This window comes from Vicugna pacos, chromosome 22, assembly GCF_048564905.1.
Source record: "Vicugna pacos chromosome 22, VicPac4, whole genome shotgun sequence".
NCBI lineage: Eukaryota > Metazoa > Chordata > Mammalia > Artiodactyla > Camelidae > Vicugna > Vicugna pacos.
In genome coordinates, this window is record NC_133008.1 from 28,615,266 (window position 1) to 28,632,479 (window position 17,214).

The 17,214-nt window shown below is 45.1% G+C and overlaps 1 protein-coding gene across 3 annotated transcripts in view; it reads left to right on the forward strand.

The window, feature by feature from the left end:
• The window catches only part of MLLT1 (MLLT1 super elongation complex subunit), a 57,110-nt gene that overhangs the window by 16,337 nt on the left and 23,559 nt on the right, over nt 1-17,214 (forward strand). For all 3 annotated transcript variants that reach the window (XM_072947848.1, XM_072947847.1, XM_072947846.1), the window contains exon 3: nt 1,063-1,145. In XM_072947848.1, the coding sequence (XP_072803949.1) occupies nt 1,063-1,145 (83 nt within the window). The remainder of the gene's footprint in view (nt 1-1,062; nt 1,146-17,214) is intronic.

Here is a 17,214-nt window from a genome sequence, read left to right on the forward strand (position 1 = left end):
CCTGCACGAGGCTTCCAGCCAGCACTGGCCTTGAGGGTCTCTAGTTATTCTAAACTCACCCTCCGCGCCGGTTTTGTTTGCATAGATACGTGAGATGTTTGAGGTTTATGATATTTGAAGTTTCTTTTTTAATCTTACAAGGTTTTAATTTTTAAAAAGTCACATTTCATTATATTCCATGCATTATTTTCCAGCAATTTCTGGCCCACTTAAGAATTGCCTGTGTAGTAAGATGTATGTAAAGGTTTTAACAGTTGGCAGGATGTTTTCCTATCTCCCAGAAGCAGTTGCCTCTGGAGAGGGAGCGGTGGGGGACAGGGGGGTTTAATCTGTACTGTTCTGATTTTTTTCTTATAAGTGGGAGGACAGTATTTTCACGTTACTGACATCAGCATACGTGTCAAAACACTGACAGTTCATCCTGGAGGGTGAGACTGCAGGAGGTTACTGTAACCTGTATTTTACTGTTCCTCTTAGTCTCTTTATTTTTTTCCTTCCTTCTTCCTCTTTTTTTTTCCTTATTTTTATATTTCTGGGGTTAACGAGTCTGTTCTTGTCACTTGGGAATGCTTTTGCTAGGTGCTAAGGTGGAACCCAGGCGAGCCCCAGCTGAGACCAGGGAATCTCTATCTTCATCTTTCAGGGTCGTGTCCCTGACCCCAGCCGGGGCCTCAATCTCAGTGTTTGAGTGGACGATGGAAGGAGGTGGGCGCAGCAGAGTGTGCTGCCCTGCTGGCAGGCCAGGGCCCCAGGCCTGGCACCTGAGCCAGGCCTTGCTCACTGCCGTGAGTCTGTTGGACTGGTGCAGCCGTCGGCTCTGGCAGCTCTAGCTCAGCTGCTCTCACTCCCCTTCCCGCTCTCCCACTGTGGCATGGCGGGGTCACCTTTCTCCTGCTCAGCTCCTTCTGTCCCCTGTGACCCCTTTGACATGGGATGGGGCCTGAGATTTCCGCTCCTGGGAGCTGGCCTCTGGACCAGCCAGCTCAGCCCCAGAGAGAAGGCAAGGAGGGCAGGTGCTTGCTGCTGCCGGTCACTGACGGTGCGCTTTCCCTTTCTTTCTAGTGTGCAAGGAGCCCCCGTACAAAGTGGAGGAGTCAGGCTACGCTGGCTTCATCATGCCCATCGAGGTCTACTTCAAAAACAAGGTAGGGTGCCGGAGTAGCAGCAAGGAGGACGCACAGTCCACGAGAGGCAGCGGGGCCGGCGGGGCATGGGTGATGGGCGGATGTTGGAATCTGTAGCAAAGACATTGCGTTGCATCCATCTCTCCTGTGGCGGCGTGGGGCTGGAAAAAGGGGGGCGTGTGATGGCGGCAGGTGGGGGTGTACATGGGCGGGGCCTCTCCAGGAGCACTGGGCTGGCCATGTCCGCATTAGTTGTCCTGACGGTAGCACGGTCCCTGGCTCAGCCTCCACATGCTGTGTCAGGGCCAGAGTCAGTGGATGGCCCTAGAGGGGTGGCCACCACGAGGGGAGAGAGGCGAAGGTCTGGGGCTTGCCTAGGTGTCCAACAGCAGGTGTGTTTATGCGTCTTCTGAACGGAATCTTTGATGCCCTTGGGGAGAAGAGTTTTTAGTGTGGTTGAGTGAAAAAAGCAAGTTACATGTATATTATTTGTAGTAAAGAGGAATTATATATATAAAAGACATTAACAAAGGTAATCTGGGTGGTGGGATCACATTTCTCTCCATATATATTTTCTGAACATTTATGGTGAAAAAAAGTAGGAATAGTCTTCGCTCAGGCTGCTGTGACAAAATAGCACCAGCTGGGCAGCTCAGAAACAATTGGCACTCAAAGCCCAGGGCTCGGGAGGCCAGCCCCGACCCTGGGTCACGGGCGGGCGGGCGGGCGGGCGGGCGCGGGCCCCCTTAGGGCTGTTGCCTTCTCGCTGTGCCCTCACGTGGGGAGGTGGTGAGAGGTCCGTGCACTCTTTTTCTGAAAGCGCTAACCCCGTTCCTGAGGACTCCGTTCTCATGACCAGATCACTTCCCAGCACCGCCACTTGGGGGCGTAGGAGTCGACATACAAATTGGTGGGGACACAGTCAGACTACAGCTTTTTTTTCTTTTAATCACAATAACTAACATTTAAAAATTGCCTTCCTGGCAGCCTGCCTCTGCTCCTCCCAGGTGCCACCGTGAGGCCAGTGGTGACCTTTCCTGGTTCCCAGGTGGCTTGGCCCTGGTGGGGTGCTCTCACCCGGCTAGACTGACTGCAGGCAGCTCTGCCATCTTTCAGGAGGGACATCTCCCGGGAGGCCCGCGGGGCCACTGCCCACTTTATGAGTCCCTTGTTTATTCTCAGTTCTGAGAACCACTGCCGGTGTCAGGGGCCTTTGGGAGTGGAGCTCAGGTGTGTGGCCCCCTGGGCATCAAGTAACATTTTAGCTGGTGCCACTCAGTGGTATTTGGCTGTGGGGCCTGTGGGTCAACCCCGCAGCTTTTCGGACATTGGGACCTGAGAGTCCCGGTGCCTGGCCAGTGCTGGGAGGAGAGCCCGGCCTGTCAGCATGGTCGGTCACAGGCTCCATCTCCTCAGTGGAGGGGAGGGGGCTGCGCCTGGAATGGGGCAGGGGCGGGCATCAGAAGTCATGCTGGGGGCGGCAAGGCCAGGCGGGCCTCTGGGTGCTCTGGGGGTGGGGGAAGGGCGTGTGCACCGTGGAGGCAGGACCGGGGCTGGGGCGAGTCCCGGGGCAGGTGTGCATTGGCCTCTCCAGCTCCCATGGGGGACCATGTGAATGGGGTGATGGTGGAGTCCCCGTGGGTGGCTGGGGAGACAGTAAGGCCACCTGAAGAGCACGCTCAGCCACCACGCGTGGCTGTTTATTCCGTCTGCTGGGGCTGCCATGCTGCATGAGCTGGACTGCCACGTTCTTCCTCTCAGGGCAGAGGCCATCTGCTCTCGTGTGCCCGCCTCCTGTTACCCGCATTCTCTGTTCCTGGTGGTGTTGCCCTCGGGGCTGTAGAGGGCAGCCCAGCACCGAGAGCCCGGGAGGCGAGGCCACCATGGAAAGGTGCAGGGGTGTGGGTCCCATCAAGGTCCTGTGAGGTGCCAGGCGCTCTGCCAAGCAGGTGCTTTCTTAGTGCCCAGACAGGTCCCAAAGGACGGTGATCCCTTGTCTGGATGAAGGAGCTCCTGGGTCCCCAGTCACCTGGCCAAGTCTGCACAGTGATTGGCGGAGCTGAGATTTGAGCCAGCAGAGCGTGTGTTCACTTGTGTTCACATGTGCTCACGTGTGCCCATTGCTTAAATACCCCAGACAGCCGTGACCCAGAATGACAGCCGTTCGTGGATTCTGGGTTTTGCTTGCTTCTGGGTGACAGGGACAGAATTATTTTATGTATCATGTTCTTCTACAAATGTCTGAACGTGGGTCCCTGTGGAAGTTCTGTGATGGTCACACAGGCACCCTTGAGTACCGGGTCACTACGGAAGCAGCTCCTCCACGTGTGGGATGCCATGTGAAGCGGGGCCAACGTGAGCCCATCTGCTGATGACTTTTCTGCCCTGATGTAGGCAAGGGCTGCGGGGGGGTGTTTAGCCACAGCTTTTCACCTGTTGGGGAGGTGAGTTGAGCTTTGCCATGGTGAGCAGAGGGGAGCGACCGTGGCTAGGTCTCTTCTCTGGGCCCCGGTTCCTCTGTCCACCAGAAGGGTGCCTCGTCGCATCTGCTGCTCAGGGCCCGTGGGAAGATTGGGAGAGACGGGCCTCGCGCCCGGCCTGGAGTGAGCGTTTCCTGCGCGTTTGTTGTTGTCACTGCTGACGTGGTGTTGCCTTGTCCCAGCGAGTTGGGTGAGCGGGGTCAGTGCGGCCAGCAGCCTGTGCGGCCCTTGGGCCTGGGGGGTCCAGGCTGTACCCAGAGCAGAAAGGGCGCTTTCTCAGATGCGGGACATTTTCTTGTGTGAGCGTGAGGCGTTTTTAGCCACACTTGACTCTGGATGTGGTGCTGGTTGTGAAATGAAGAGGTTCTGTTTTACGTGGTGTTTGGTGCTGGAACTTATCTGAGGCCACATCCCGTTTGACCTGCTGGCAGGATGTGCCTCTACAGATAAGCCACTCCTTTCCCCTAAAGGAGAAAGAAAGTGCGGAGAAGGAGGGTCGTCTGACTGTAAAGGTAAAGGCTGTGCGTCGTAGGGCTCTTCACTCACACCGCTGCTGACACCGGGCGCGCAGTGTCTTTCCCGACACCGCTCCTCTGGCTCTGATTCTGCACATGCTGTCGGGGTGTCCAGCGGTTCAGTTCAGTTCTGCCACCAGCTGCTCGAGTCAGCGCAGACCCTACAGGTTAAGGGCTCGGCCCCACGGGTCTGTTCCCTGTTCAGACGACAGTCATAAGTCTGGGCCTCCTGCACCTCTGACAGCCCGGCTGTGAATCGGGGATTCCCACGCCCCCCTCGGGTTCCATAATTTGCTGGAACAACTCACAAAACTCTGATAAGCACTTAGTTACTGTTACGGGTTTATTGTGTGGGATACAGTTCAGACAGCCAGGTGGGAGAGGTGCAGGGGGCGTGGCATGGGGTGGGTGGAGCTCCCATGCCTGCTCCTCTTGGCACCTCTGTACTCACGTGCTCTGAAGCTCTCCAAACTCTGCGTTCACATGTCTTCCGGAGGCTTTATTATGTCAGCATGGTCAAATCATTGGCCACTGTTGATCAAGTCAATCTCTAGCACCCCTCCCCCACCAAGAGGTGGGAGGTCAGGAGCGAGATGAAAGTTCCGAACTTTTAATCAAGACTGGGTCTTTCTGGGTACCAGCCCCATCGTGAGGCTGTCTGGAGGCCAAAAGTTGCCCTATTAGAACAAAGGGCACTCCCATCACCCCTTCACTCAGGAAGTTCCAGGGGTTTTAGGAGATCTGTGCCAGGAATTCAGCAGAACAAAGACCAAGTTCTTTCTATGATACCACAATTGTGAAATAAAATTTTTATTAAGGTGAAATTCATATAGCGTATAATGAAGCATTTTAGTGTACAGTTCAGTGACATTTAGTGCATTCCTAATGTCAACGCTCTCCTTTCAGATTTTTCATCCCCTCCCCCCATCTTCTGGCAACCTCTAATCTGCTTTCTATGAATTTAGACATTTCATACAAAAAGAATCATCCAATATGTGTCCCTTTGTGTCTGACTGCATTCACTTAGCATATGTTTTCAAAGTTCATCCACGTTGTGGTGAGTATCAGTGCTTCACTCCTTTTTTATGGCTGAATGAGATGCTCCATTGTGTGAAGACATACACGATGTGCAGTCAGTTCTCATTACCTGAAATAGTTATGTTCTGTCGGGTCACCCTGAACATTGAATTAGTGGAGACTGAACCATTGCTACAAGGGGACTAACGGGTTAAGTTCCCGCAAGCCGCGGGGCACATTTTTGTCAATCAGTGATACATAATTTTGTTTCATGGGTGCTTCTGTTTGAAGACTCCTTATTTACTGTACATTGTTGATTCATTAACATTGAGCTCACAGCCAACAGCACCATCATTCATGCCTGAACAAAGCTTGTCTAACGGACATGTTTTCTTTGTAAGGCACATCACAGCCTTGCACTTAAGAACCCTGGACAGCATTTCAGCCCTGGGCTTGGGGCCATTTCAGATAGCAGAAGCACAGACATTCGGTAAAAATGGCACTGGGAGGAGGACATCTGTTTAGTGTGAGAACTGCAGAAGAAGGCCGAGCAGCTGGAGACGAGGGTGCGGGCAGCTCGCCTTTCACAACTCCACGTGTATCTGTGAGTGGATGTGAGAGCCACAAGTACTGATTTGGGGTTTATAAGTGAATTTTAGTGAATAGAGGAAGATGAAAACATGGAATGTGCAAGTAGTGACGACCAGCTGGACCACAGCCCGTGTACCTGTTTCTCTCTTGGCAGACATCTGGGCTGTTTCTACCTCCTCGCTGCCGTGACCCCTGCTGCTGAGAATGTGCTTGGACACGTGTGTTTGAGTTCCCGCCTTTAGTTCTTTGGGGTATATGCCTAGGAGTGGAATTGCTGGGTCATGTGGTAATTTGGTGTTTAACTTTGCCGAGGATCTGCCAAACTGTTTTCTGCATTGGCTGCATTTTATATTCCCGCCAGCAACATAGGAGGGTTCCTGTCTCTCCATCCTCATCAGTGCTTGTCGCTTTCCATCGCTCTTTGTTTTGCTGTAGCCATCCTAGTAGGTGTGAGGTGGTGTCCCACTGAGGTTTAGATTCGCATTTCCTTGATGATCAGTGATGCTGAACATCTCACGTGCTGTTGGCCATTTATATATCTTCTTTGGAGAAATGGCTGTATACCTCTTTTGCCCATTTTTTAATTGAGTTTTTGTCTTTTAGTTGTTGAGTTGTTAGAGTTTTTAATGTATTCTAGGTATTAAACTCTTACCAGATGTGTGACTCGCAAATATTTTCCCCCTCCTAGGGGCTGTTTTATTATATTCCAGTAATATCCTCTGATGTATGAAAGTTTATTTTAATGTTTATAAAGTTCAGTTTATCTATTTTTTTTCTTCTGTTACACTTGTGGTGTCAAATCTCAGACTCAGTTGCCAAATCTGAGATCATGAAGATTTGCTCCTATGTTTACTTGTACTAGTTTTACAGTTTTAGTTCTTGTATTTAGATAGGTGATCCATTTTGAGTTAATTTTTGTTATGTGGGCTGCGGCAGGGTCCAGCTTCATTCTTCTGCATGTGATTGTTCAGTTGTCCCAGCACCATTTATTGAGGAGACTCTTCTTTCCCTATTGAGTGGTTAGCATCTTTATTGAAAGTCAGTTGGCCACAGATATTTGGTTTTATTTCTGGACTATCTCAGTTCTTTTTTTTTTTTTTTAAACTTTTTTTTTAACTTTTTTTTTATTCAGTAATAGTCATTTTACAATGTTGTGTCAAATCTCAGTTTAGAGCACAATTTTTCAATTATACATGAACATACATATATTCATTGTCACATTTTTTTTCTGTGAGCTACCACAAGCTCTTGTATATATTTCCCTGTGCTATACAGTATAATCTTGTTTATCTATTCTACATTTTGAAATCTCAGTCTGTCCCTCCCCACCCCCCACCCCCTGGACTATCTCTGTTCTATTCCATTGGTCTTTATGTCTATTTTTATTCTAGTACCATACTGTATTGATTACTGTCATTTTATAGGAAGTTTTGAAATCAGGAGATTTGAGTCCTCCAACTTTGTGGGGGGGACTTATTTGTTTCTTAACATAGTTTTGGTTGTTGTAGTCCTCTTGGGATTACGTATGAATTTGATGTTTGACTTTTCTATATTTGCCAAAGGCCACTGGAATTTTGGTAGGGACTGCGTTGAATCTGTAAGTACTTTGGAGATACTAACTATCTTAATACTGAAATCTTCCAACCCATGAACACGGATGCCTTTCCACTTAATTAGGTCTTCTTTAATTTCTTTCAGAAGTGTTTTGTATTTTTCAGTGTAGAAGTCTTTTACTTTCTTAGCTAAATTTATTCCCATGTATTTTATTCTGTTGCATGCTACTGTGAGTGGAATTGTTTTCTTAATTTCCTTTCAGAATGTTCATTACTGGTATATAGGAACATAACTGATTTGTGTGTGTGTTGATCTTGTACCCTGCACTTTTACTGAATCTGTTTATTATCTTTAGTAATGTTTTATGGGTTTTTGGGGATTTTCTACATTAAAGATATCATCTGCAAATGGAAATAATTTACTTTTTTTCTTTCCAATTTGGATGCCTTTTTTTTTTTTTTCTTTTTCTTGCCTCATTGCTCTGGCTAGGACTTCAGTACAATGTTGAATAGTAATGATGAAGGTAGTCTTTCCTGTCTTGTTCCTGATCTTAGGGAAAATTTTTCAGTCTTTTACCATTGAGTATGATGTTAGCAGTGAGTTTTTCATAAATGCCCTTTATCAGGTTAAGGAAACCCTCTTTTATCCCTAGTTTACTGAATTTTTTAATAAAAGGGTATTACATTTTTTTAAACACTTTTTCTGCCTCTGTTGAGATAATCATGTGGGTTTTCCCCCTTTATTTTATAAATGTGGTGTATTACATTGGTTGAACCATCCTTGCATTCCTGGGACAAATCCCACTTGGTTATATGTGTAATCTTTTATATGTGCTACTGGATTTGGTTTGCTAGTATATTTTTGAGAATATTATATTCACAAGGATTTTGGTCTGTAATTTGTTTTCTTGTGGTATTTTTGTCTGATTTTGGTATCAGGATAATACTGGTTTCATAGAATGTGTTAGGAAGTATTCTTTCCTCTCCTGTTTTTGGAAGAGTTTGAGTAGAATGTGTGTTAATTCTTTGAATATTTGGTAGAGTTTACCAGTGAAACCATCTGGTTCTGGACTTTTCCCTAATGACTTAAGGCTTTGAGCATGTTTTCATATGCTTATTTGCCTTTCTATCTTCTTTGATGAGGTGCCTATTCAAAGTGACCATTTTTTCAAATTTGAGATGTCTGTTTTCTTATTATTGAGTTTTTAAGAGTTCTTTATGTTTCTGGATATCAGTCTTTTATAACACCTTCACTTTGTAGATATTTTCTTCATCTATGGCTTGTCTTTTCAATCTCTTAATCTCTTAGTGTCCTGCACAGAGTCAACATAGTGTCCTGATTTTGATGAAGTTCAGTTTATTGATTTTGTCATTTGTAGTATGTGCTATATATGTGTGTCTAACATATTTATCATTTTAGCCATTTTAAAATGTACAATTTAGTGGCATTAAGAATATGCACAATGTTGTGCAGCCATCACTACTATCTGTTTCCAGAACTTTTTGTTTATCCCAAGTAAAACTGTACCAATTAAATAATAATCTCTCCTGCCCTCAACCCCTGGTGCCCCCTGTTCAGCTTTCTGTCTGTATGAACTTATCTATTACAGATGTTGCATGTAAGTAGAATCATACAATACTTGTCCTTTGTATTAGGCTTACTTCACTGAGCATAACGTTTTCAAGGTTCATCCACGTTGTAGTGTATGTCAGCGTTTCATTCCTTTTTAAGTCTGAACAATATTCCGTTGTATGGATAGACCACATTTTGCTTATCCATTTATCCATGGGCACTTGGGTTGCCTCCACGTTTTAGCTACTGAGAATAATGCTACTATGAATACGAGTGTGCAAATACCTCCTTGAGACCCTGCTTTCAATTCTTTGGGATATATACCCAGAAGTGGAATTGCTGGATTATATAGTAAATCTATTTTAGTTTTCTTCAGGACTCACCATGCTGTTTTCCACAGCAGCTGGACCATTTTACATTCTCACCACCCAAGGGTTCTGGTTTCTCCATGTCCTTGTCAACACCTGTTGCTTTCTCCTTTCTTGGATAGTATCCATAATAAAGAGTTTGAGGTGGTGTCTCCTTATGATTTGGATTTGATTTCTCTAATGATTAGTGATGTTGAGTGTCTTCTAATGTGCCTGTTGGGTATTTGTATACCTTCTTTAGGAAAATATCTATTTGAGTCCTTTGCTTGTTTTTGAATTGGGTTTTGTTGTTGAGTTTTAGGAGTTCTTTATATATTTTGGGTATTAATTCCTTATCAGATACCTGATTTGTAAATATTTTCTCCCATTCTGTGTGTTGCCTTTTTACTATGTTGGTCATGTACTTTGATGCATAAAAGTTATGAATTTTCATGAAGTCCAATGTGTCTATTTTTCCTTTTCTTGCCTGCACATTTAGTGTCATATCCAAGAAATCATTATCAAACCAAGTGTTGTGAAGCTTTTGCCCTCTCTTCTCTTCTAAGAATTTTATAGGTTTGGCTCTTATATTTAGGTGTTTCATCCCTTTGGAGTTAATTTTTGGATATGGTATTAGGTAAGGGTCAAGTTTCATTCTTTAGGATGTGGATATCCACTTTTCTCAGTACCATTTGTTGAGAAGATTGTCCTTTTCCTATTGAATGACCTTGATGCCCTTGTTGAAAATTATCTGACCATGTATATGAGGGTTTATTTCTGGACTTTCTTGTCTTTTCCGTTGGTCTGTATGTCTATCTTTATGCCCAGTTTCACACTGTTTTAATTACCATAGCTTTGTAATAAGTTTTTAATTTTTAAAAAAAATTCAAGTATAGTTGGTGTACAATATTATATATTACAAGTGTACAACATAGTGATCACAATTTTTAAACATAATACTCTGTTTAAAATATTGGCTATGTTCCCTGTGCTATACAATATATCCTTGTCACTTATTACACATAATAGTTTATACCTCTTAATCCCCTACACCTATCTTGCCCCCCCTTCCCTTTTCCCACTGGTTACTGCTAGTTTGTTCTCAATATCTGTGATTCTGTTTCCTTTTTGTTTTGTTCACTGGTTTATTTTATTTTTTAGATTCCACATATCTTAACTGTGTTTGTCTTTCTCTGACTTATTTCACTTAGCGTAGTACCCTCCAAGTCCATCCATGTTGTCCCAAACAGCAAACTTTTGTTCTTTTTATGGTTGAGTAGTATTCCAGTGTGTGTGTGTGTGTGTGTGTGTACACACCGCACTTTCTTTATCCATTCCTTTGTTGATGATTACTTAGGTAGCTTCCATATCTTGGCAATTGTAAATAATGCCTTACATTATTTACACAAGCATTGGGGTGCATGTATCTTTTCAAATAAGTGTTTTTGTTTTTTTTTTTTCAGTTATATATCCAGGATGGAATTGCTGGGTCATACAGTAGTTCTACTTTTAGTATTTTTGAGGAACCTCCTTACTGTTTTCCACAGTGGCTGCAGCAGTTTACATCCCCACCAACAGTGTACAAGGGTTCCGTTTTCTCTGTATGTTTGTCGGCGTTTGTTATTTGTGGGTTGTTTTTTTTTTTTGATGATAGCTATTCTGAGCCCATTTAGAGGTGTGAGGTGCTGTCTCATTGTGGTTTTAACTTGCATTTCTTTTATGATTAACATTGTTGAGCATCTTTTCATGTGACTGTTGGCCATCTGAATGTCCCCTTTGGAAAATGTCTGTTCAGTCTTCTGTCCATTTTTTTACTGAGGTTTTTTTTTTTTCTGATGTTGGGTTGTATGAGCTGTTTATATATTTTGGGTATTAATCCCTTATTGGTCATGTCATTTGCAAATGTTTTCTCTTATTCAGTAGATTATCTTTTCATTTTGTCAGTGGTTTCCTTTGCTATGCAAAAGCTTTTAAGTAATTAGATCTCACTTGTTTATTTTTGCTTTTATTTCCTTTGGTTTAGGAGACAGATCCAAAAAAATATTGCTAACATTTGTATCAAAGAGCTCTGCCTAAGCTTTCCCTTAGGAGTTTTATGGTTCATGGTCTTACATTTACGTCTTTAATCCATTTTGAGTTTAGTTTTGTATATGCTGTTAAAGAATGTTCTAATTTCATTCTTTCACTTGTAGCTGTTCAGTTTTCCTAGCACCACTTATTGAAGAGGCTCTCTTTTCTCCATTGAATATTCTTGCCTCCTTTGTTTAAATCAGTTGACCACAAGTGTGTGGGTTTATTTCTGGGCTCTCTATTCTGTTCTGTAGTAAGTTTTGAAGTCAGGAAATGTGAGTTTTCCAAGTTTATTCTTACTTTTCAGGATTGTTTTGGTTATTTGAGGTCTCTTGAGATTCCATATGAATTTTGGGGTAGATTTTTCTATTTGGAAAAAAAAAGTCATGGAATTTTGATAGGGATTGCATTAGTCCCTGGATCACTTTGGGTAATATTGACATTTTAACAATATGAAGTCTTCTTAATTCATGAACATGCAATATTTGTTCATTCATGTCTTTAATTTCTTTCAGCCATGTTTTATACATTTTCATTGTGCACATCTTTACTTCCTTGGTTAACCTCGAATTATTTTATTCTTTTCGATGCTATTATAAGTGGAATTGTTTCCTTAATTTCCTTTTCACATTGTTCATTGTTAGTGTGTAGACTTGCAGTTAATTTTTGTGTGTGTTGATTTTATATCTTGTAACTTTGCTAATTCATTTATTCTAACAGGTGTGTGTGTGTGTGTGTGTGTGTGTGTAATGTAGGATTTTCTACATATAAGATTATATCATCTGCCATCAGAGATAATTTTACTTCTTCCTTTCCAATTTGGATGCCTCCCCCCCACCTTTTTTTTCCCCTAATGCTCTGTCTATGACTTCCTGTATGTTGTATAAAAGTGGTGAAAACAGGCCACCTTGCCTTATTCCTGATCTTAGAGGGAAGACTTTGAGTCTTTCATGATTGAGTGTGACGTTTGCTGTGGGCTTTTCATATATGGCTTCCGTTTTGTTGAGTGTTTTTATCACAAATGGGTGTTGACTTTTTACTGGAGAAAGGTATTTAAAAACCAAGCTCTAGGAGCACTTCTCCTGGGGTGTCACTGCTCTTAGGCCCCTCATATGACAGATCTGGGAAATATATGCATATATACTAACCACCCCTGCCTGTGTTTATCCCCGTATCTGTCTGTCTGTATATGCATCAAAATAAACATCAGTTTGTGCAGTGTCTCCAACTCCAGTCCAGCACCACTGAGTTCATTCTAGCACCCCCGCCTCTTTCTTATTTTAACTTCTTCTCTGAAGGGAGAAACATGGTTTGCCTTACCTGCAGTATATTTGGTTACCTGTTTTAATCTCAGTATATCTGAAAAGTAGTTTTAGGATCTCCAACCAGTATTCCTGTGAGAGGTGAATTTACGGTGTCTGCATGCAGTTCCGGTACCAGGTACAGTGCTGCCCTACAGGGTTACCTGTGGCAGCTCTTTTCCTCCATCTTTGTTGGTGGCTGGGCTGTACATTTGGAGTACAGTCAGTTTCATCAGTCCTCATCCATGCTCCATCTTGGGCTCCCTTCCCCCGCTCATCTGGTCATTATTATCATCATCATTTTAGTTTGTCTTCAGTGAAATTTGTTCTGGGCTTTGACTGGCAGAGTCACTCATCCATCACGAGAGCACTGCACAGGAGAGTCTCGTTCTCCCCAAGTCCCCTCATACTGTCCCTTTGAAGTTGGCGCCTCTCCCTACCCTGTCTCTTGAAAAAACTCATCTGTTTTCCATCCTTACAGTTTTGCCTTTTCCAGAATGTCATATAAATAGACCGATACAACATGTAGCCCTTTGTGTCTGGTTTCTTTCACTATAGCAAAATGCACTTAAGATTCATCCACATTGTTGAATGAATGAATAGCTCATTCCTTTTTATTGTGTGGATAATCCTGCATTTGTTTATCCTTTTTTTGGTTGAAGGATATCTGAGTTGCTTCTAGTTTTTGGTGATTCTGGATAAAGTTGCTTTACACTTGCAGGCAGGTTGTCGTGTGCATGTGTTTTCCTTTCCCTTGCGTGAACAGCCAGGAGTGGGATTGCTGGGTGTTACAGTTCAGGTGTGTTTAACAGCACAAGAAACTACCCACCGCAGGCTGAGGTGGCTGCCGCTGAGCACCCTCACCAGCAGAGGTGGCTCCTTGCTGCTCTGCGTTCTTGCTGGCACTTGGTAAGGTCTGTTGCTTCTTTTTGCTTTTCTAATGGGTGAGTAGTGGTATCTCTTTTTTTTTTAATTAGGTTTATTGAGATATAATTTAAATACCATGTAATTCATCCATTTAAAGTGTATCATTTCAGTGCTTTTTAGTATCAGTCACCACTAATTCTAGAACATTTCCATTACTCCAAAAAGAAACCCCGGCCCTTAGTAGTCCATTCCCCCTCCTCCAGCCCCTGGCAACCACAAACCCACTCTCAGATTTGCCTGTTCTGGGACGTTTCCCATCCGTGGATTCATACACTCTGGCCTTTTGTGTCTGGCTGCTTTTATTTAGTGTAATGTTTCAGGGTTCGTCCACATTGTAGCAGATGTCAGTGCTTCATTCCTTTTTATGTCTCAGTATATTCCATTCAGACTGGACTGCATCTTGTGTATCCATTCATCAGTTGAAGGGCATTTGGGTTGTTTCCACCTATTAGCTACTTTGTGTACAAGTGTTTTTGTGCACATTGTGTTTCATTCCTCTTGGGCATTTGCCTAAAGATAGAGTTGCTGGGTCTTTCAGTAATCTTGTGTTTAACTTTTTGAGTAACTGCCAAACTGTTTTCCACAGTGGCTGCACCGTTTTGCATTCCAGCCAGCCACATCTGGGGGTTCCAGTTCCTCCACATCCTGGTCCACACTCTCTGTCTCTGATGATAGCTGTGCTGGTGGCTGTGAAGTGTGTCTCATTAGGTTTTGATTTGCATTTCCCTGATGACACTGAGCATCTTTCCTGTCTTAATTTGCAACTCATCTATTTTCTTTGGAAAAGTGACTATTCAGAATTTTTGCCTTTTTTTTTAAAATTGTGTCAATTGTTTTCTTTGTCTTTGTCTTTTTCTTTTTCTTTTTCTTTTTATTTATTTATGGATTTGTAAGAAAGAGAAAGGATAAAAAAGGGATAGAGGAAAGAAAGGAAGGGAGAGAAGGGATTTTAATTTGTTTTCTTTTGATTTTGAATAGTTCTTTATATACTCTGGATACAAGTTCTTTATGCAGTGTATGATTTGAGAATATTTTTTCCGAATCTGTTTCTTGTCTGTTCATTCTCTTAACAGTGTCTTTTGCCCAGCAAAAGTTTTACATTTTGACAGTCGAGTTTACCATTGTTTTTGTCATTTTTGGATTGTGCTTTGGGTTTGGCAAAAGGAATCTAAAACCCCGTGAGTTTGTTTTTTCAGCCCACCCACTGGCAGTGTGCTCTGAAACAGCTGTTAAAAGAGGCAGAAGGAAACGTCCTGTAGGAAGATGGTATCTAGTAGGGGATGCCATTCTCATTTATTCTTTGCAGTTGAGGGTTTTTAGAAAAATGTATTTATTTACAGTGAGAAGGGGAAATTGTTTTTCTCCTGTTTTTTTTTTTTTCTCCTTCTTGGCTTCAGTTTCATTGATATATTCGTGCAGCAGGTATTTACTGAGTCTAGGACACAGTGAGGATCCAAGTGGATCCGGTCCCTCGTCTCATGGAGCCCCCAGACCGACAGAGCGAGGTGCTGAACAAGCAGTAACAAGGCTGGTGGCACCAGAACAAGCCATCAGTGCCCTGCAGTGGAGGCGCGGCCACTGCCCGGGCTACAGGGCTGCCCTTGGAAGGGGGGTGGTGCTGGGAAAGGTTTCCCTTAGGAAGAGAGGCTTACTCTTGACTCAGGGTGAGTCTGTGTCAGCCGGGCAGAGAGGACGGGAAGGCAGCCTTCCTGGTGAGTGGCAGAGGCTTGCAGGTCAGGGACATCTGGGTTCAGAAAGGAGGCCACGGGTAGGAGGAGACGTTCAGTGGGGCTGTGTGTGATCACATGTGCTCTATAAAATGACGTCTCAGACCTGTGTGTAGCAAGTGGGTGTGCTGTGAGATCCTCAGGGAAGGGTTGATCCCTCCGACCCCTCTGGGCTCATCTGCCTCTTTGGCCATGAGATCTTGCGGCCTTGGCTTCAGAATCCTGGCAAGGCGCCTGCCTCATGCCTGTCCCAGATTGTTCTGTGGTAGCGCGCCCCGTCACCAGGCAGACCTGGTCTCACTTTTCCTGGGGCTAGTTCAGTGGCCGCCATACAGGAAGCACTTATCCGTGCCCTGGGAAAGCAGGGTCGGTGTCCAGGGGCAAGGGGGCCCTGAAGTGTCCATGTGAGAGTGTGGCTTGGTGGCTTGGTTTCAGCTTGAGCAGGTGCCGGGGAGCTGACCTATCTCAACTTTTTTCCTTTTCAAATTGGAGCTAGTGGCCCCCTAGTCCTGAGTCTCAGGCTTGGAGTGATTGGTGAGATCAGGAGAGGATTAATCGTAGGATGGAGACGAGAGGTTGTGCGCGTGCAAAGAAACCTGCACCATCATTTCCCACATCCACATTGGGCTGGCAGCCCCCTCCTTGTCCTGCGGACATTTGCTGGGGAGTGAATGCCGGCCCCTCAGCTGGGGCCATTTGGAGTGTGGGTGCAGAAACTCCCCCGAAGCTGCCCTTGACCTTGTGGCTTCCTGTGGTCCCTGCCCCTGCGCTGTGAGATGCACCGATAGTAACAGCACACTTCAGAGGAGGAGGAGCAGCCCGTCAAGGGTGCGTGCTGACTTCAAGAGACAGCCTGATTGTCAGAAACAGAAAATGTGAAAAAGCTTATTTTGGTTGTTTTCTGCTAATAGTAGACATCCTCCCTGCCCTCTACCCCCGCTCCCCACAGTGAGCTATTATTGGACAATGAGCCCTAACCATCACTAACTTTCCATGACTTTTCTCAAATGCCATTAGCTGAAGTCACAGAAAGGGCGTCTTGTACATTTTACTGGGAAGTATGCATGGCTTTATTCAGAAAGGTTTTTTTTTGCTTTTTGTTTTGTTTTAAAGTAAGGCCAGCTTCCAAGCCAGAAGCTCTCAGAGGCATCTTCTTGGACATGTCCGTGTGTTGGGGAGACAGTGACGTAGGCAGTGTGGCAGGACTGGCAACGTGTTGTGGGCGTGCCGGGGCCTCCAGATCCTGAGTGGAGGTGGCCTTGGGCTGCCCAGCTGGCTTTCCCCACTTGCCCTCAGTTTAAATTATGACTCGGCAGGGGAGAGCAGTGCTGAGTGGTTAAGCAGAGAACCCAGACCCTTGGGGTTCAGCACATCTCCTCCCCTTGCCCTCACCCTATGGGCTGGTGGAGGGACTGCCCACCCTGCACACTCCCTGGGCTCCCGGGCTCCCTGGGGCTTTGCAGAGTTCAGGAGGTGGGCAGCCCTCTGGAGCGGCTGCTCTGTGCCAGGGACAATTGCTGGTTGAGGCGGCAAGGGGGCCGGCCTCACTGCTGGATTGCTGGGGAGCCGGAACAGAGAGGGCATTGTGTGAGGGGACCCCGGGGAAGGTCAGGGGCTGCGAGTTGTGACAAGCCACATGGATGCTGGCCATCTGTGCCGCCCAGTTAGTCTTCTTTCCCTGTAGCATCTTTCTCTTCCTCCATGGGGGACCCAGATGCATCTGCATTTCCTATAGGGCGGTGTGGAGCCTGGGAGAGAAGTGCCTCGAAAGAACTAATGTGGGAGGGAAGAGGCGCAGCCCGACCCCGCTTGTGTAACTGAGGCATATCGCCCCCCAGAGTGACTCAGGGTTCCCCTTTGCCCCAGGTGCTCATAGGTTCATCCTAGGAAGCCTGGTCCTTTCTTCTTTTTTGTCTGTTTTGTCCCAAATTTCTTTGTCAAATTGCCAGTTTACATGTGTGTTCATGTTTTGGGTTCCTCTCTAACCCT